Source organism: Silurus meridionalis, chromosome 5, assembly GCF_014805685.1.
Source record: "Silurus meridionalis isolate SWU-2019-XX chromosome 5, ASM1480568v1, whole genome shotgun sequence".
NCBI classification, from domain to species: Eukaryota; Metazoa; Chordata; class Actinopteri; order Siluriformes; family Siluridae; genus Silurus; species Silurus meridionalis.
Window position 1 is genome coordinate 4,977,564 of NC_060888.1, and position 21,160 is coordinate 4,998,723.

Here is a 21,160-nt window from a genome sequence, read left to right on the forward strand (position 1 = left end):
CACACATTTTTGTCCTGCTATTCTACACTGCAGTATGAATGGGTAGTGAGAGCTGATACCTTGATGCGCATTAACACACACACACACACACTGATGTGAAAGCGACGTGTGTGAGAGAAATAAGTGGTTTCTTTTCGGGGTGGACGTGCACGGATGCGGCTCTGTGCTTTCCCGGATCAGATGGTGTCGACTCGCCGATGTGGTCCGGAGGCTACCCGGGGTGCTGCGGCTCTGCTGGACGCCAGGATGCTCCTCTGAGCTCCGGGGGAGAAATACACACATCTGTGCTTCCTCCAGCTCTCTTTACATGGATGCCGAGGGAAACTAGGCCGCCTCTTGCACGTTTTTAATGCTTGTCTTCTGGGCTTTTTTTGCGACACAAATTTCCAAACGACTCCAGTCTAATGACCTGTTCATATTTAATATATATCTGTTTCTAAACGCGAGTTTATCTCGAATCAAATTAGCCGACCTAGCATGCTCTTCGTGCTAGTTCTAACTAGCATGCACAGCCATATAGAGACATCTTTTGCATGAAATATTTGCTTTAACCTTTTTTTTTTTTTAAAGAAATACATCATTCGACTGATAATATTTGAAGTGATTAAGTGAGCTAACTTGCTAACTGGCACCATTTGGTGCTTTCTTTGACCTGTCAAATGAGATTCCCCATAAACAGCTAGTTTACAAATCAATTTTTTTTTACATATTAATATTACAAAATTTGACCTAAGTAGATATCTGGCTACATTATAGGTACCAACTATCCCTGGAAAACCTGACAATAAAGCTGGATTATAGATTCTTCAGGCTTAATGGATGACAGGAAGAAGAATTGACTGGGTTTCCAGTAGAATGTATGGTCCTGATGGAGTTTCAAGCAGATCCTAAGGAAGAAGGAAGAAGGGTTTGTCTGTAGGTTTGCAGCTTTGAATGCAGCAAATAATTTTTCAGGCAATTATTCCTCTGTGCAGGCGAATAGGAAAGGGAAAAATCTGGACTTGAATCATTGGTTTGGACAAGCAAGCTAAAAAAATGGCACATGAGGCGTTTCCATTGCATTATCTTGTCTGGAACAATCGGTACCTGGAGCTGGATAGAGAGCTGAAGAAAAGTCAGGTAAATCAATATGTGTGTGTGTGTGTGTGTATTGGGTTTCAGGTTGGGATTTTTACCACCCAGGAGTGAATCAACTCATTTCTATTTTCATGCATGCTTCTAAAGCATTTCAGTACTTCACATGAACTGTAATCTTGTAAAAGAATGAATGATGCACCCTGGATTTTATCCAAACTGATTGACAAGATCCAATGGAGCATTCGAAGAGGTTTAAAAGTCTCGTTGAAGGACCCAAACCCTTGCATCTTTGCGTTGCTAAGATTTAAGATCACTAGGTTTTGGAGTGGAGTTGTTAGAATTTGCGCTCATTCATATAGCAGACATTTACTACTGTTGAATGAGGTTTACAATACAATTGTGTAGTTTGTGCCAACAGTTTGAGAAAGAGCCATGGATGAGTGTGAGGGTTTGAGTCCACGAACGGTGGCCTACAGTGTAAGAGCAAGTGGGAATAAATTTGGTGGAAAGAGGAAGACCTGTAAATTAAAATCTGTCCATGGGGAGATTCAGGTATCCAGACTTTCTACGGCATATTATACCCATGTGTATTTGTGCTTGTATGTGTTTATATTTAGCAGGACATGGAGTGTTTAGATCCACGTGGACGGACTCCACTTGAATTGGCGGTGTGCCTCGGCCACGTGGAGTCCATGCGTGTGCTGCTGAGACACAATGCCGATCCTACACGCTGGAGTGCACGAGGATAGAGAGCTGAAGAAAAGTCAGGTAAATCAATATGTGTGTGTGTGTGTGTGTATTGGGTTTCAGGTTGGGATTTTACCACCCAGGAGTGAATCAACTCATTTCTATTTTCATGCATGCTTCTAAAGCATTTCAGTACTTCACATGAACTGTAATCTTGTAAAAGAATGAATGATGCACCCTGGATTTTATCCAAACTGATTGACAAGATCCAATGGAGCATTCGAAGAGGTTTAAAAGTCTCGTTGAAGGACCCAAACCCTTGCATCTTTGCGTTGCTAAGATTTAAGATCACTAGGTTTTGGAGTGAGTTGTTAGAATTTGCGCTCATTCATATAGCAGACATTTACTACTGTTGAATGAGGTTTACAATACAATTGTGTAGTTTGTGCCAACAGTTTGAGAAAGAGCCATGGATGAGTGTGAGGGTTTGAGTCCACGAACGGTGGCCTACAGTGTAAGAGCAAGTGGGAATAAATTTGGTGGAAAGAGGAAGACCTGTAAATTAAAATCTGTCCATGGGGAGATTCAGGTATCCAGACTTTCTACGGCATATTATACCCATGTGTATTTGTGCTTGTATGTGTTTATATTTAGCAGGACATGGAGTGTTTAGATCCACGTGGACGGACTCCACTTGAATTGGCGGTGTGCCTCGGCCACGTGGAGTCCATGCGTGTGCTGCTGAGACACAATGCCGATCCTACACGCGGGAGTGCACGAGGATGGACAGGTGAGACACACCTAAAGGGGATAACAAGGTTGTTAGTGTACACTTAACTGTGGAAAATTTTAGCAAGGAGAAGGTTGAGGTCTGTGGTGTTCATCTGAAGCATTGGTCCCCAAACTTTTTGCCCCGTCTGTTTATTGTCATGGGGAAAAAATGTGCATATTAAATTACTATTATGTATATTATATGATTTAATTACACGTATAATGAAAATATTAAAAATGTTAGAAGCAAAGCTGAAGATGTTGAGGTTTTCATCGGGAGTGACGAGGATGGACAGGATTAGAAACAAGTTTATTAGAGGGACAGCGCATGTAGGACGTTTTGGAGACAAGGTGAGGGAGGTGCGATTGAGATGGTTTGGACATGTGCAGAGGAGGGACATGGGGTATATCAGTAGGAGAATGCTGAGGATGGAGCCAGCAGGAGGGAGGAAAAGAGGAAGACCAAAGAGGAGGTTTATGGATGTGGTGAGGGAAGACATGCAGGTGGTTGGGGTGAAAGAGGCCGATGAAGAGAACAGGGGGTATGGAGACGGACGATCCGCTGTGGTGGATCCCATCCAACAATAGGAAAAGCCAAAAAAAGAAGAAGTTAAAAATGTTACTCACCGTAGTGCAGAGTCAGTGCAAGTGTAATTTATCGATGCATAGAAAAACCCCTGGTCTAAAGGTTTTGGTTAATATATGTACAGTGCTATAAATGGGCTCAGATTTGGGGTTGCAAATGTTTAAAAGGATGCCAGCTGTGCCATTAATGTGAACATTCCTCCAGAGTTACATAGATACATTTCAGAGTACAAACACTACCATTAAAAGTGTCCCATTTGTATCACTACTCCTTAGGAAAGTGAAGGTAGTGTACATTAAAATCTCACTCAAGTTACATAATTGGACCTTTAGGGGAATGGACCTCATTTCAGAGAACAGAAACATACACTGTTTGCTAGATTAGCTTAATCAAAGGAGGTTTGATCATCACTAAGGGACCATCATAAAGGATCTTTCACTGTTTTCTGACACAGGATGGTCTTTTCTTAAAAACTTCAGAAGAGAGATAAAGAGAGCCTGAATAGAGGGAACAACTGTTTATAGCATTTTTCTGTGGAGAATTACCTTTGGGGTGGCCACAGTAAATCCAGTGGGTCACATTGTTTGTGAATACTTCTGAATTAGGAATGGAAATAGCTCTGTTTACTTTCATGTGTGTAGTGTTGCAGGAAGCAGTAAGCACAGGAGACCCTGAGCTCGTGCAGCTTGTTCTCCAGTACAGGGATTTCAGACGAGCAACAGAGAGATTAGCTGGTATTCCTGAGCTTCTCAGCAAACTGCGAAAGGTAACACACCCAAGCACATGGATAAAAGCTCATAAGCTTAGCTAATAGCTTGTTATAGTCACTATTTTGCACGTTGTTTGGCAGGCTCGAGATTTCTACGTGGAGATGAAGTGGGAGTTTACGAGCTGGGGTAAGTCCAGAAGCAGCACATGACGGTTCTTAGCACTGATTGTTGCACAGATACACAAAATGCACACACAATAATTCTCTGTGTCTTTGTTGGCTTTGGACGTTGGTGTTAACTATTTCAGCACCCCGCCTCTGGACAGCTCCCCTGGTGCTGGCCCTTGAAAGATTGAGCAATGTTCTTCCTATTCTGCTTTTCTCTCCCAGTGCCTCTGGTGTCGAAAGTGTGTCCGAGCGACGTGTACCGCGTGTGGAAGAGCGGCTCGTGTCTGCGAGTGGACACCACTTTACTGGGTTTTGAGCACATGACCTGGCTCAAGGGCCGCCGCAGCTACATCTTCAAGGGTGGAGGTGAGTCGGTCAGAGATAAATGTAACTGAAGTGCCCATATTATAGTTGTGTAAACTTAATTTTGCACACATCTGATGCTAAGATCATCTATCTATCTATCTATCTATCTATCTATCTATCTATCTATCTATCTATCTATCTATCTATCTATCTATCTATCTATCAATCAATCAATCAATCAATCAATCAATCAATCATGTCTCACTGCTTTGAGTCAGTTATACCAAATGTGTAATTATGCCGATGTTGTTGCCAAGTTTCTAACACAGTTTGACTCTTCCACAAGTCAAGTTACCTTTTATAAAGATAGGGATGATAAAGATACCACTCCATTAATCACCATTTGTATTTTAACACCTCGGTTTTGGTTTCTTCTGAGAGGCGTTTTTATGATTAACAACTACGGCTTCAGCTATCAATTATTTTAGTAATCGAATATTCTACCAATTATTCCATTGATTAATCAATTAAACGGATAATGCACTTTTTCTTTATTACAGTGCAATACTAAATATACAAGAGAAAATAAGACGGGCAGGTCATTTGTTTCCTTTTATAAAGATTTAAATTTTTATTACTGAAATTGCACACAAGAATATCTGCGGAAAATAAACCCATTTAGTGCATTTAATCATCCTATTACATGAAAATGCAAATACAAATATATTAATGTATATATTAAAAATAAAGAAAAATATAAAAATCTATTTCAAATTACTCTAAAAAAGATAAACGCATTGTACTTGTGTTTTCTTTATGTTTTAGTCTGAAATGATCCCAAACTTTGGAAACTGTGTCATTTTCTTTGGCCTGAATCTTCTCCTCGCCCTTGCTGTTTTCTCCCTGTTTCTCCATTTTTCATTCGGAAGCGTCTTCTGTGATTACCTGTCAAAAGCGCTCTAGAGTTTACTGGGTGGTGCGTCAGTAATAATGGTCCATGAGAAAACACAGTGCTCCTTGTGTGGATAAATGGACTAAATGAAGCATCGGGGAAATCATTTTTATTTTTTGTATTCGAATTACTCATGTTACTTGAGGAATCGTTTCAGCCCTATTAAGAAAAAAAAAAAGTAAATGAAATGTAGCATGATGGAATAGATGGATGGATGGATGGATGGATGGATGGATGGATGGATGGATGGATAGATAGATAGATAGATAGATAGATAGATAGATAGATAGATGAGAAGTATATAATACTGGATGTGATGGTTGCTGAAACACGTCTTCATTGAATGCACACTATATTGTGTGTGATCCAGACGGAGGGGCAATGGTGATGGAGGTGGACCATGAGAAGCAGGTGGTGTACACAGAGCCACTGTCTCTGTCTCCTCGCGACACACCGTCCCTCCTTGCCGCCATGCTTCCGTCGCAGGAGAGCACAGCGCAGCGTCTCACCTCTCCCATCGTCTCCACACACCTCAACACACGCAACATCGCTTTTGAGAGGTATACACAAAACACTTACATTTTCCATCAATTTCCCTCCCAAGCTGATATTTTGCCTGTTGTGAACATCTATGAACCACTAGAGTAGTCAGGGCTGCAGTTATAGAAGATGAATGATCAGAATCGAGAATTCTGCAGCATCAAATAATAACATATCTTTAGTAATGAATGAAATCATGACATCAGACTCATCATGTTTTCAGGAACAAGTCCGGGATATGGGGTTGGCGCTCAGAGAAGATGGAGATGGTCAGCGGATATGAGGCAAAGGTGATTTCATTTTTGAGATTCAATTTGTGTCATGAAAATCTGTTCCCATTATCGGTGCGTCATTTGTCTCTTTCTTATCATTGTGTAGTTGTTATCCATGTTACATTTGTTTGAGAAAAACAAAAGCATTAGGGAAATGTAGACAACCATTACTCTTTATGAGTTTATAATTTTTTTAAATTAGTATCATTATCGCCAGATATTTTGAAGGATAGTGACAGATATGAATTATTAGTGCTAGTATTTTTGATAAGTAGTGTATATGTGTGTGTGCTGTGTAATGATGTTATGGTATTGTGTCATGGTTCCTACATGAAGGTGTACAGTGCCACTAACGTTGAGCTGGTGACCCGCTCTCGAACCGAACACCTCTCTGATCAGGACAAGTCCAGGTGCAAAGGTACAAACCCACACACACATACACACACACACACACACACACACACACACACACACACGCACACGCACAATGTATAAACGCATATATATATATATATATATATATATATATATATATATATATATATATATATATATATATATATATATACAGGAGTGCAGAATTATTAGGCAATGAGTATTTTGACCACATCATCCTCGTTATGCATGTTGTCTTACTCAAGCTGTATAGGCTGGAAAGCCTACTACCAATTAAGCATATTAGGTGATGTGCATCTCTGTAATGAGAAGGGTGTGGTCTAATGACATCAACACCCTATATCAGGTGTGCATAATTATTAGGCAACTTCCTTTCCTTTGGCAAATGGGTCAAAAGAAGGACTTGACAGGCTCAGAAAAGTCAAAAATAGTGAGATATATTGCAGAGGGATGCAGCAGTCTTAAAATAGCCAAGCTTCTGAAGCGTGATCATCGAACAATCAAGCGTTTCATTCAAAATAGTCGACAGGGTCGCAAGAAGCGTGTGGAAAACCAAGGCGCAAAATAACTGCCCGTGAACTGAGAAAAGTCAAGCGTGCAGCTGCCAAGATGCCACTTGCCACCAGTTTGGCCATATTTCAGAGCTGCAACATCACTGAGTGCCCAAAAGCACAAGGTGTGCAATACTCAGAGACATGGCCAAGGTAAGAAAGGCAGAAAGTCGACCACCACTGAACAAGACACACAAGCTGAAACGTCAAGACTGGGCCAAGAAATATCTCAAGACTGATTTTTCTAAGGTTTTATGGACTGATGAAATGAGAGTGAGTCTTGATGGGCCAGATGGATGGGCCCGTGGCTGGATTGGTAAAGGGCAGAGAGCTCCAGTCCGACTCAGACGCCAGCAAGGTGGAGGTGGAGTACTGGTTTGGGCTGGTATCATCAAAGATGAGCTTGTGGGGCCTTTTCGGGTTGAGGATGGAGTCAAGCTGAACTCCCAGTCCTACTGCCAGTTTCTGGAAGACACCTTCTTCAAGCAGTGGTACAGGAAGAAGTCTGCATCCTTCAAGAAAACATGATTTTCATGCAGGACAATGCTCCATCACACACGCCCAAGTACTCCACAGCGTGGCTGGCAAGAAAGGGTATAAAAGAAGAAAATCTAATGATATGGCCTCCTTGTTCACCTGATCTGAACCCCATTGAGAACCTGTGGTCCATCATCAAATGTGCGATTTACAAGGAGGGAAAACAGTACACCTCTGAACAGTGTCTGGGAGGTTGTGGTTGCTGCTGCACGCAATGTTGATGGTGAACAGATCAAAACACTGACAGAATCCATGGATGGCAGGCTTTTGAGTGTCCTTGCAAAGAAAGGTGGCTATATTGGTCACTGATTTGTTTTTGTTTGGTTTTGAATGTCAGAAATGTATATTTGTGAATGTTGAGATGTTATATTGGTTTCACTGGTAAAAATAAATAATTGAAATGGGTATGAATTTGTTTTTGTTGTTGCCTAATAATTATGCACAGTAATAGTCACCTGCACACACAGATATCCCCCTAAAATAGCTAAAACTAAAAACTACTTCCAAAAATATTCAGCTTTGATATTAATGAGTTTTTTGTGTTCATTGAGAACATGGTTGTTGTTCAAATTAAATCCTCAAATAAAATTAATCCTCAAAAATACAACTTGCCTAATAATTCTGCACTCCCTGTATATATATATATATATATATATATATATATATATATATATATATATATATATATATATATAGACACACACACACACCTGTATGAACACCTGTATAAAAACCAGTGGCGGGCCGTGTATTTGGTACCTGGGCTCTCAGTGGGGACTTACCAGATGTAATCCACCTCTTAATACCACCACTATCACGTTGCAATTATAGAAATCATCAATACAATACAAAAACGCAATATAACAATGCGTGGCATTACAGAGAGAGAGGAATTTTACATACGGAGGGTGAATACAATTTTACTAACACAAGAAACCCAGTTAAGACTCCAAACCTCTACACTACCACTGCAACTGTGCACCTACATCATCTGGCGCAGTTCAGAATCAATATTTGTCTAATAACATGACAAAAACATTAAAAATGTAAATAAAATACAACCTACTCAGCAGAGATACAGATTCATAAATTGCACCGCTCCTCAGAGGCTGTAATCCAGTGATACCGCTTTTTTGTCAGTGATACCAGTATTCACTGGTCTGGAAGCAGAGAACAAACCCTTTTCTCGGCTGAGGGGTTGGCTGACCTCTCCTCACGATGTCTAGCTTTTCTGGGAAATGGATTTTTATGTATGACCGAGACTAAAACAATTTATTTTCCTCCGTAGGCATAAAAAAAAGTCTAATTTAGATGTATTAATGTGTGCAGAGCGCCACAGACGTGTTTGCCAGTCGAAATTGGCTGTAACAGTTTCTCTTTGACCAACCAATCAGAGGATGGAAAAATGCTGACACTATTCTGGGCCAGCTAACTGCCCTGTGAGGCGAATATGAAATCTGATTGGTTAAAGACCTGTTGGTTATATTCTCAATGTTAAAAGGGCCAGCAGTACTGACTTTGCAGGCCCTGGGCAGATTAGATTGACATGGCAGCACATAGTGGCTGAAATCTGATTGGACAAAAATTCTAACCTCCACATACACTTACTGGGAGCAGTGCAGCCAAAAGAAACGCTACGAAATTAAGAGAATAAACTGTAGGAATAAATTAATACAATTTCATGGAACAAATATTAGAATTTAGGTTGTAAATGTAGTTCAGTGCCTCTGATAGTGTTTAGGCAGCAGAGAAGGCTTTGCTGACCCTAATCGCCCACCACTGATAAAAATACACTTGTATACACATTCTTAAGTATACACACACACGGCAAGTGAAAATACAGAACACCATTTGAGCCAGATTTCTCTTTTTGGTTTCCAGGATCCAGAACTCCTCTTCAGTCTTTCCTTGGAATTGCAGAGCAGCACGTGTCAAATAACGGGGTGAGGATAAATGATTTGGTCCTCTATACTGTCTGCTATCTTATAATATGTCACATTGTTCTCTCATAATACGTCACTTCCTCTGTTAGCTGTTTTATATGAAAAGCAAGAATGCCTTTGGAGATGCTGAGAGTTTATATGTTGGTCACCCAAAAAGCTCATTTCTTATAACTGCTTTACAAACATATTTGTTAAATGGCTATAATTTTCTCTCACTGGTGCATTGCTGTGGTTGGGGAACGCAAGGAAACATAGACTTGCAGAGCCTGTTAAGACTCTATTATGGCCAAAGTGCATTACAGATGTGCATTAGGAATATTAATGTAGCAGTTACCAGCAGTTCGGGCCTCTGCAATTAGCTAACGTAAAAGGGTCTTAGCAAGTAGATCACATATACAGCAATATAGTGATACATAGTCTGGTACTGAATACAGAGCTAGACGGATAAATGCTTATAGTGTCCTGTAACCAATCTCGGATTATTTCTCCTAATCTCTATACAAATAAAATGTGTATAGCGGCACTCATCTTATAGTAGTCCTGTAAAGAATCGTAAATGGTCCCCTACTGGAACGATTATTTTTACTCCATGAAACCTGCTGCCTTATTACTTAGCATTACAATGGATATGACATCATTTGCAAAGTGATGAAGTAGACGGTTTGTCTAACGTATTGTTCAACACAGCATGTGAAATCTATCTGGCTCAACGTTTTGATTTTGCCTTTTTTATTCCTGAACAAACTGACACATTTGGAGGAGTGACGCGGTATTGGGGCGGGTCTAAAAAAGACTGACACGAGGCCCTGATTGATGTCACAGACTCCATACTAGAGCTCAGTCTTCCAAATGTATTTTCTAAACCACATAATGCACCTAGGTTGATAGCATTGCTTAAAACATTAATTCAATTTTATGTTCTATGGATTTGCTATTTGTACTAGTGTCAAATAAAAAATAATGATGTTCTAAGAAGAGAACATTTTCCCCTATATGTCTTTTATCTGAATGCTTTGTGGATATTATGGATCTTGATTTATTTGTTCTTTTTTTTTTCCAGAGTCAGGTATTGCAGTGTGCAAGTCCTAATAACCCGACAGCCATCACGGCCGAGGAGTACTTTGACCCAGAGTTTAATCTGAACGGCAGAGACATCGGCAGGCCCGTCGAGCTCACCAGCAAGGTGCAGAGGTACTGAAAACTAGCCTTCCCATTCACTGTATATCCTTGACTATTATTAGGATTATATATCTATTAGTATTATATCTATATATCATCTGTATATACACTGTGCATAGATTTTGTACAGTTGTACATATAATGTACATTTCTCATATTGTAAATTTTACATCCCACATTCTTTACACATATTGTGCCTTACACACAATCCTGCACTAATATACACTAGTTTGCGGACATCTGACTGTTCCGCCATATGTGGTTCCTCTCCAAACTGTTACCACAAAGCTGAAGGCACACAATTGTATAGGATGTCTTTGGATGCGGTATGATAACATGTTTTCACTTGAACGAGAAAACCCAAACTTGTTCCAGCATGGCAATGCCACTGTGCACAAAGCCAGTTTCATTAAGATATGCTTTACATGGTTTGGAAAGGAAAATTTTGAGCAGCCTGCTATAGAGTTTTGATCTCAACCCTACTGAACACCTTTGGGATGAATTGGAACGCTAACTGAACCACAGGCCTCCTCATCTCACCTACATCAGTAACTGACTTTACTTACAATCTTGTGGCAGCATGAACACAAATATTCATAAGCACACTCCAGAATCTAGTGGAACATCTTCCCAGAAGAATGGAGGGAATTATACGAGCAAATTGGGACTAAGTGTTGAATGCATCTCATGATGTCTATAATATAGCCTCTTTATCTTCTCTGTTTTAGGTTTAAGGCTACGTTGTGGTTAAGCGAAGCCCACCCTCTATCACTGGCTGAGCAGGTGACGCCCATTATTGATCTCATGGCTATTTCTAACGCTCACTTCGCTAAACTGCGGGATTTCATCACCCTGCGTCTGCCACCTGGCTTCCCCGTGAAGATAGGTGAGAGATAGCAACACATAAAAAAACCATTCAGCAGCTGTGGTACAATCCTACTGGATTCAAGATGCCATTTCACCTCGGTTTGTTGAATATGATTCAGACTTTAAAATCCAACTGACGTGTAAGTGGGAAAAACAACGATTGTCACATGACCAATGATTGGCACATGACTAAACAAGTTTTCTAGACATGGCTCCAGCATTCTAGATAAGTCATCTCACTGTTTTTGCCCCCCAGAGATCCCTCTCTTCCATGTCCTGAATGCACGGGTGACCTTCAGTAACCTGTGTGGCTGTGATGAGCCGGTCAGTTCGGTTACTCTGCACTCGCCTGAAGGAGCCCCTGATGCAGGTATGACCCTGTCTGAAACTCCTATCTAAACATTCTATATTATATATAAAGGTAGTTCTCTACTCACGATGGAGATACGTTACAATTTTATATTTAAGTGCTAGCATGTTGTTGTTTTTTTTTACTAAATGTAGACATTTTAGCATTTCTATACATACTGTAATTCCCGGACTATTAAGCGCACCCAAATATAAGCCGCACCTACATTGCCTACATTGAAACTAATGAACTTTAAACAGGCTTAAACGAAAGACAGAGTCTGTTACACGGCTTGTATTTAAACAGTTGCCTACCAAGAAAGTCATTGTTCACTGTCTTCCTCCTTCCTTTCACAACAATTTCTTTTGAGAGTTTATCTTTTGGCATCGTCGTGTGTTTAAAAATCACCATCGGTGAAGCTTTTCTCCCGATGCCGTGCAGCTCAGAACACAGGTGAAGTGTGTTTTTTCATGCCCGGTTGTTTTCAGCGTGACGAATGATTCGCATTTCCTGTAGACAGTCCGAGTGAGCGGCAGGTCAAACGTCAGAGGAACATCATCCATATTTATGATGTGGTGCGGCCCGATTCAGTGGGAGCGCATCTGATTTAATATAAAGAGTTTCATTGGTTCACCTGAACCCGTTCAGCAATTTCATTGGTCTAATGTTATGGGGCTCAGTGTTTTGGCTTGAAGCTTGTGAAACCGGGAAAAACTCCATAAATTAGCCCCTTCATTAGCTTATAGTTCGGAAAATACGGTATATTTATTATGTCTGTGATGCAAATATTCACTGAGATTCAGATTATTTTATTTATGTGTCTGTAAAGAGAGATGACAGAGACATCAGAGAGCGCCCCTTCACAGATTTAAAGACAGAGTAATTTAGGTTTGTTTTAGCGTTATGAGGAAAAAATGGCAAAAAACGTGCCGACACATTTGTCGAACCCAGATTGCTGGATGTGTGCATCATAACGGATTTTTTTTTGCTTGAGTTTAAAACAAATGTTTAATATTTGAAAAAAATATTTTTTTAATTACTGGATTTTTTTTTTTTTTATATCTGAGTATAACTGAAACGCGCCCCGCGTTAATCGCGCGTTGATTAAATTTGTGCCGTTAAAATGAATTTGCGTTAACGCGTTAATTTTGAAATTAACCTAAAGTACAAATTGTGTTTCCGGCACGGATCGAGTAGCTAAAGTGACAAGGTGGGGACTAAACAAACCTGCGGTCTGCCACTTAATATGTTTGTGAGGGAACTCGATTATAAATATGTTCTGCATGTAAAACGAGGATGGCTTTCTCTAAACGGTACTGTATGAATACATGTACCGTTTCACATCTTATATATATATATATATATATATATATATATATATATATATATATATATATATAAAATACGTTTTGTTAATATTGTTAGATTAGTTAAATAGTTAAAGAGAAGGGTTGTTGCTCCAGGGCAGTACAGTGAGAAGTTAAAACTCACATTCTCTTGGTGTATATGTCACCACCCATAATCCTCCACATCGACGCTATTTTCACTGCCACATGAGCCATGCTGTGCTTAAGTACCCATGCTATATTTGGTTACCCTTCTTGCCCAAGTACCAGGTGGACCAAGCATGAACTAAATATAACGCAGACCTTCGATTAATCAAACAGTCACAAAGACGTCCTGATTAATGTCCCTGTCTAAATTCTCTTTATTGATATCGTGATTTGTGATAAAACAGTATCTGCAAGGGTGAAAGGGAGGGTTTATAGGACTGTGGTGAGACCTGTGATGTTGTATGGTTTAGAGACAGTGGCACTGAGTAAAAGACAGGAGGTGGAGCTAAAGGTAGCAGAGCTGAAGATGTTGAGGTTTTCGTTGGGACAGGATTAGAAATTAGAGGGACAGTGCATGTAGGACGTTTTGGAGACAAGGTGAGGGATGCCTGGTTGAGATGGTTTGGACATGTGCAGAGGAGGGGCATGGGGTATATCAGTAGAAGAATGCTGAGGATGGAGCCACCAGGAAGGAGGAAAAGAGGAAGGCCAAGGAGGAGGTTAATAGATGTGGTGAGGGAAGACATGCAGGTAGGTGGTTAAAAGAGGCAGATGTAGAGGACTATTGTAGTATGGAGACGGATGATCCCCTGTGGTGACCCCTAACGGGAGCAGCAGAAAAAAGAAGACTACATTTTCCAGATTCTTACCCTTTCCAAAGGTTTTCTACCTGATGTAAGAGTTTTTATTTTATGGGGACACAGGAGGTCTTTCTGTCCAAATCTTTCTTATGGAACTCCACCTGGGTTTCCTCTGGGTTCTCTGGTTTTCTCCCACTATACACCAACATGCCAGAAGGTTGACCTTAAATTACCCCTAGGTATGAATGCACATATAAACTGTGCCCCCTGGCATCAAATTCCTCACACATCAATATTCCCCGGATAAACTGATCCTCTATGATACTTTATTCTCAGTACTTTGCATCATCGATACACAATTTTGCAGTTAGGCTACATTTGAAATTCAATTGAATTTGTTGCCACGTTGTTCAAATTTGTGTAAATTTACAGTAATTATTGAATCGTTTTCATGGTAGTAAATTTAAATATGCCTTATAGGAAGAAGAGGAAGCATTTATATTGTATATATTTCTGGGATTATAATTAGTTTGCCTTGGAAACTGTACTTTCAGGTCAGAACACTCCCCCCCTGAACTGCGAGGTGGACCCGTCGGTGTTCGAGCCTCCGGCTGATTACACGATGCTCGGTCCAGGTCGTAACGAGCCGCTGAGAGATGAGGACGATAACCTGCTGCAGTTTGCCATTCAGCAGAGTTTGCTGGATGCAGGGACAGAAAGCGATCAGGTAACCCCTACTCTCTGCCTCATTGTTCTTTAACCCTCTGGGCTGCATTATCAGTATCAGATAAACCTATAGATTCACTGTGTGAGTTTCCCTCCACAGCTTGGCTGTAATACATGTGTCTGAGGGTGACACGACTGAAACCCTCTCTCACATGGAGGTTTTAAAAAAATTTTAATGCAGAATCTTTTCACCGATTTTTGGAATGCCCCTGTAGAGGAATGTCTACAAAAAGATATTTTCGACAAGAAGCCTTGAGAAACCCTGTTTTGGTTTTGGTCGCAGCTGCTAACAGATACTGATTGTCGGAACTGTACAGTGCCCTACACTAATATCAGAACCTTGGGTAAATATTAGCAAATAAGGCTGTGAAAAATTGCCTTTACTGTTTAAACTTTAGATCTTTGTCCGAAATCACCGAAATCGTCTCTCTCATGGATATCAAACAATTGCAGACACCTTGCAGTTTAATTAAATAAATATATATCTTTGTTAAATATTTGCTCATATTTACCCAAGCGTGCCAATATTAGTGGAGGGCTGTGTGTATGGAATGTAAAACCTGGCCTTAAAGGGTTTTGAAAATCCGACTTCGACTTCTTTTTGGATTGAAACCAGAAAGACAAAAACTTCTCTGAAGCAGAATGATATTGCAGTTCATATTCCAACCTGGCTGCATGTTCACGAAGCACAACATTTTATGTGAGGAAAAATAATTATTTGAACCCCCCTGCTGAGTTTGTAAATTTATCTCCTTACAAAGAAATTACCAGTCTAGAATTTTATGATTATTATATATAAATTAATTTGTATTTGATCGAGTGAAATGAGTATTTGATAAGAATTCTGACTCCCACACACCCATATTAGAAGAAAGAACTTCAATCTCATTATGTGTATAAAAGACACCTGTTACAGAATCAATCTCTTCCATTCAAACCTCATGAGCTATGAAAGAATGTCAGAGACAAGATTGTAGACCTGCACAAGGCTGGAATGGGCTACAAGACCATCAGCAAGAAGCCTGATGAGACTGTTTACTGTTTATTATTCGAAAATGGAAGAAATACAAGATAAGTGATTCGCCCTCGCTCTGGAGCTCCATGCAAAATCTCACCTTATGGGGTAAGGATGTTTCTGAGAAAGGTGAAGGATCAGCCCAGAATTACACTGGAGGAACTTGTTAATGATCTCAAGGGAGCTGAGACTATAGTCACCAAGAAAACCACTGGTAACACACCAAAGTCCTTCTGCTCAAGAATGCACATGAACAGACCCGTCTGAAGTTTGCCAACGATGGAGAAAGTGATGTGTCAGTTGAGATCAAAATTGAGCTCTTTGGCTTCAACTCGACTCACCGTGTTTGGAGGCAGAGAAATGCTAAATATGACCACAAGAACATCATCCCCACTTTCAAACATGGAGGAGGAAACATTCTGCTTTGGGGCTGTTTCTCTTCTAAGGGTACAGGAAGACTTCACCACATGAACAGGGTCATGCACTGTAGAATCTTGGATGGGAACCTCCATGCCTCAGCCAGAACACTGTGGATGGGTCATGGATGGCCTTCCAGCATGACAAATGTAGCCCATTCCAGCCTTGTGCAGGTCTACAATCTTGTCCCTGACATCCTTTGACAGCTCTTTGGTCTTTCCCATGGTGGTGGAGAGGTTTAAATGGAAGGTTGATTCTGTGACAGGTGTCTTTTATACACATAATGAGTTTATTTCAGGAGATATTATTGATATATTATTTTACTCGATCAAATACAAATTAATTTATAACCTTTCTACAATGTTTTTTTAATGGATTTCTTTTTAATAGTCTGTCTCTTTCTGTTAAAATAAACCTACCATAAAAATTATAGACTGTTAATTTCTTTGTAAGGGGTAAATATACAAAATCAGCAGGGGATCAAATAATAATTTCCCTCACTGTATTTAAGCACAGCACCTGTCAAACTGGTCTTTTGTGGTTCTTGACAGACACGTGCATGTTCCTTTGGTTTCTATGGAACAAATGAGGGAACTTAACAGTATGAAGATTCACTTTGAGCAAGCAAATATAAATGTACAGGTGTTTTACATTATTTTTTACTGAAAGATCCTCCCTTAGCATGATTAAAAGCTTTATACATTATTGGCATCTGGACAGTTCTTTTCTCTAAACGTTCAGCTAAAATACTTATCACTGTCTCTGGTAAAACTTGACAAAGGTGTTTAGTTGGAGGTTTCTTTCTGACACTCATCCCAGAGCCAGAGTCTTGTTGTAAGGCGAAGGCTAAATGGAATTGCACGGTGTATGGAATGGAATGGTTGCCATGTTGGCTCAGTATTCCTTTTTCCCAGGATAAGTCTCTAACATTCCCTGCTCCACAACAACGCCAAACGAATTAAGTTCCACCTCCATGTTTGGCTGAATACCTTCACCCCAGACCTCCCCACAAAATCCCCACAGCCATGCTCCAATGGAAAGTCTTACTAGAAGGGTTATTATAACAGCAAATTGGGAAATAAATTGTGGAAGTGGTAGTTTGGTGGTTAATTATATCAGTCAAGACGGAATTGCATAGTGTTGAAGTGTGGAATGGCAGCCATGTTTTTTTATTCTTGACCATTTTACTTACATTTCAACCTGCATGTATATAAGATCTTTGATTGGTTTTGACATTAACTTAATCTTAAATTAAAGAGGAGTGCAAATGATTTGATGGTGGAGTGCAAATTAGTATAGTGGGTGTGCAAATGAGTGGGTGCAAAATACTAAGTCCATAGCTTTTAGGGAAAAACCTGCCTCATGTCATCTTTTGATCCGAAATGTGCCTGTAGCCGAGGTTTTCAGTGTTTGAAGAGACGTTTATATGCACCTACGTGCCTCGTTACCTTCCCGAGTTCTCTGAAAGCTGCAGCTTTTTTAAAAAGGAGTTTCTGCTGATAAGTCACAACGCTAAGAAAACCTTGAAAATCGCATTTTCTCCAAAAGGCTCAAAGCACAACATCCTGCCAAACGAGATAACCCGTACTGCATTCCTCAATACTGCGAGTCTAGTTGCCTTTTCTTTGCTTTCATACCGTTCGAGTGGAAAAGTTCAAACGGAATTTAGGTTCTCCTGCACCGTTAATCCATCGATGTGCGTAAGTATTTGCCCCTTCCTTAAGCTTTCCACTTATTACAGTGTTACAAGCCAAAACAACAACATTGATTAGATTTTTTTTTTTGGTTTACCATTTAAAATAAACTAAATATATATTTTATTGTGACAGATAACTGAACCAAAAAAAGCATTTGTGAATTGCATAAGTATTTGCCCCCTCTAGGTCAGTACTTGATAGGATCAGTTGGCTGCATGACTTTTGTAACAAGTTCTTATATTTAACCTCAAGACAGTTTCACCGCCCCTGCTGATAGAAAGTCTCACTAAAACATGATGCTCCCACCATCATGCTTCAAATAGACAGTCAACTCCCATCGCTATCAGATAAGATTGTGTTTGACTGAGCCGTTCTGTTACATTCAGTTCCTGGGTTTGAATCACTCCAGTGTAGCTTGGTTGTAAGGTGAACATGGACCTCAGCCTCATGTTTCTTGCAGACTGAAACAGGTTTTGCATTTCATCTATTGCCTTTGACCTTCTTGGCCAGTCTCTGCTGATGAACAGCATTACCAGAAATGGATACCACCACCACCATGCTTTATACTTCACAAATAAGAAAAGGTGATCTTCTAATCATTGCCCTGTATTTTGATAGCAATTGCCTCAACAAAAATTGACCATGCAGTTTTTTCACAACTTGGCAGATGCCCTTATTCACATACAACAGTTGAGGGTAAAGGGCCTTGCTCAAGGGCCAAGCAGTGGTAAATTTAAGGTTTGAACTCATAATCTACTGTTTAAATTCCTGCAAATACTGTTCAAGATCTGCTGGTGCTTTGTGCATAAGAGCCATAAATAAAGTCTTTTTTTTTTCTTCAGGTGACCATATGGGAGGCTCTCACTAACACACGTCCAGTGTCTTCTCAGCCTCCGCTTTACGAGGAGGACTCCCAGCTTGAGCGGTGTGTGTGTGTTTTGGATCCAGAGCATATCTCGATTGATTATCAATGTTCCGCAATATCTGTAACACCTCCTTTGTTTTTCTCGAATAGGGCGATCCATGAGTCCCTGTCTCTGTCGCTGTCTGGGGGAGAAAGCGGAGACGGTCCTGCTCCGACTTCACCAGGTTCCTCACCCGACCCTGCCCTCAACTCTCCACCTTCCTACAACTCACTGGTTGATTCGCGGGTAACCGGGGCGTTTGCCGTAGCGAACAGCTTCGACGAGCAGCTGCGTCTGGCGATGGAGCTTTCGTGCAGAGAGCAGGAAGAGCTAGACAGGTGAGGAAGGAGGGAAAGTAGTAACGCCAGGTAAAGGAAAGTCTGTACTGCTTAAACAATTACACTGACTAGTGATTTTGTTCTCCTGCAGGAAAAGAAGAGAAGAAGAGGAGGAGCTTGAAAGGATATTACAGCTGTCACTCACAGAAAAGTGACCACACTAACAGTATCGAAAGGCTTAATTTATTATTTGCGCTTTTTTTCCCTGCAGTGTTAAATTATTATTAAAGATTCGTGCTTCTTTTTTTTATTGGAAATGACACAGGGCTCGATCAAGAGAGAGAGAGAGAGAAATGGAGGAAACCAGGATATAAAAACAAAAGCAAAAGAATGAATAACATCAATCCATGAGCATATGAGCATTGCAAGACAACATCCATGATATCCTCTCAATCTCTGCCGTCATTCCGAGTGAAAGTTTTCCAACTTTTCTGTTTATTCTATGTGAATATAAAATAACTATGGCGAAGCATAAGGTGATAAAAAAATATATTGCATAAAATGAGTTAAACATGTTGGCTAAAAAAGACGTATGAAGAATTATTAAATGTAAAACACTTTCACAACCTCAAAATGATTTGCCTTATGGCTGTGTTTGTTTTTTCCTGTAACCATTATCAAATACTTGCCCATATTTTCTATCCTTTCTACCGGAAAATTACCTGTTTGGGATGTTTAGTGTTGGATTTACCCAATACATCTAACAAAACAAAAAACTTTTCAGGCATAACATTATGAGTGGTTAAGTGAATAACATAAATATCTCTTCATCATGGCACCCATTTTGCGCTCAAAGCAGGAAAAATAGACGAGCATAAGGATTTGAGTGAGTTTGACAAGGACCAAATTGAGACGTCTAGACGTCTGGGGCAGAGCATCTCCAAAACTGCAGCTCTTGTGGGATTTTCCTGGTCTGCAGTGCTCAGTGTCTATCAAAAGTGCACTAAGGAAGGAACAGTGGTGAACCGGTGACAGGGTCACGGGCGGCCGAGACTCATTGATGCACGTGAGGAGCGAAGGCTGGTCCGTGTGGTCCGATCCAACAGACGAGCTCCTGTAGCTCAGACTTCTGAAGAAATTCATGCTGTTAATGCTCAACAGATCAGGACTGTTTTAGCAGCAAAATAGGGACCAACACAATATTAGGCAGGTGGTCATAATGTTATGCTGATCGGTGTATATAAGAGGTCATTTGTTAGATGCTACCACCATTGTGCTCCAGTGTTCTCAGATCAAGTGCCAAGATCAAAATTTAGTTTCACTCGTATCATTACAGAAAACTGTTCTACATCAGCGCTTCCCAACCTTCAAAAGTTCATATCATTTTATATATTACACAATTTAATTATTATTTCATTATAACATATAATGTATAATGTAAACTCAAATCAGTGGGAGTTTAATTTACAGATGCATAAAAAACTGAAATAAATGCTGGAAATTGGTACAGGGGAAAATGGTCAGCTTTCAAAATATAAGAAAAAAAAATTTAAATAAATAAACATTTTAGTTGGGGACCCCTGTTCTACATGTTCCCTACCACACAAATTGCAAATATGTATATATATATATATATATATATATATATATATTTTTTTTTTTTTGCCAAACATAACTGACTGTTTCTTAGTTTGACAATCATCTTCTTCTTCTCTCGGGATTATGTACGTGAATATTTGATCTGTTAACTGGTTGCATGTGTGAGATTTATTGCACGACTCAGCCTGAGAAAAGCTGCTGCTATCAAACATTGTTTACTTATCAAACCTAAACTTTATTTTGATACACTTTAAGTTAAGTACACAGTACACGTTGGAATCCATATTTGCCTCAATGAACTACAATTCCACAGTACCAGCAGCACTCATGCAGCCCCAGACCATGATGCTACCACCACCATGCTTGACTGTAGGTAAGACACAAATTTCTTGGTGCTCCTCACCAGGGTGCCACCACACATGCTGAACACCATCTGAGCCAAACAAGTTTCTCTTAGTCTAATCAGACCACAGGACATGGTTCCAGTAATTCATGCTCT

The 21,160-nt window shown here is 40.1% G+C and overlaps 1 protein-coding gene across 2 annotated transcripts; it reads left to right on the plus strand.

Moving 5' to 3' along the window:
* The first annotated feature begins 41 nt into the window (after nt 1–41).
* On the plus strand, nt 42–19,696 carry ankrd13d (ankyrin repeat domain 13 family, member D). Of its 2 annotated transcripts, none has more exons than XM_046850469.1 (16): nt 42–1,119; nt 2,419–2,554; nt 3,763–3,887; nt 3,972–4,017; nt 4,221–4,364; nt 5,627–5,816; nt 6,020–6,086; nt 6,405–6,486; nt 9,434–9,495; nt 10,556–10,686; nt 11,403–11,560; nt 11,798–11,911; nt 14,579–14,751; nt 18,722–18,804; nt 18,895–19,122; nt 19,214–19,696. In XM_046850469.1, exons 1-16 carry the CDS (start codon nt 1,036–1,038, stop codon nt 19,275–19,277), a joined length of 1,887 nt encoding a protein of 628 aa, XP_046706425.1. In that variant the 5' UTR covers nt 42–1,035; the 3' UTR covers nt 19,278–19,696. The 2 variants fall into 2 exon arrangements, with proteins under 2 accessions (XP_046706425.1, XP_046706424.1); XM_046850468.1 differs by lacking the exon at nt 42–1,119 and adding an exon at nt 1,827–1,845.
* Nucleotides 19,697–21,160: the final 1,464 nt, after the last annotated feature.

Bases quoted from the DNA above. Each gene is read 5' to 3' on its own strand.
- ankrd13d (XM_046850469.1), top strand. From the start codon at position 1,036: ATGGCACATGAGGCGTTTCCATTGCATTATCTTGTCTGGAACAATCGG. The intron at 5,817-6,019 runs GTATACACAAAA...TCATGTTTTCAG, and splicing joins CGCAACATCGCTTTTGAGAG to GAACAAGTCCGGGATATGGG. The intron at 19,123-19,213 runs GTGAGGAAGGAG...GTTCTCCTGCAG, and splicing joins GAGCAGGAAGAGCTAGACAG to GAAAAGAAGAGAAGAAGAGG.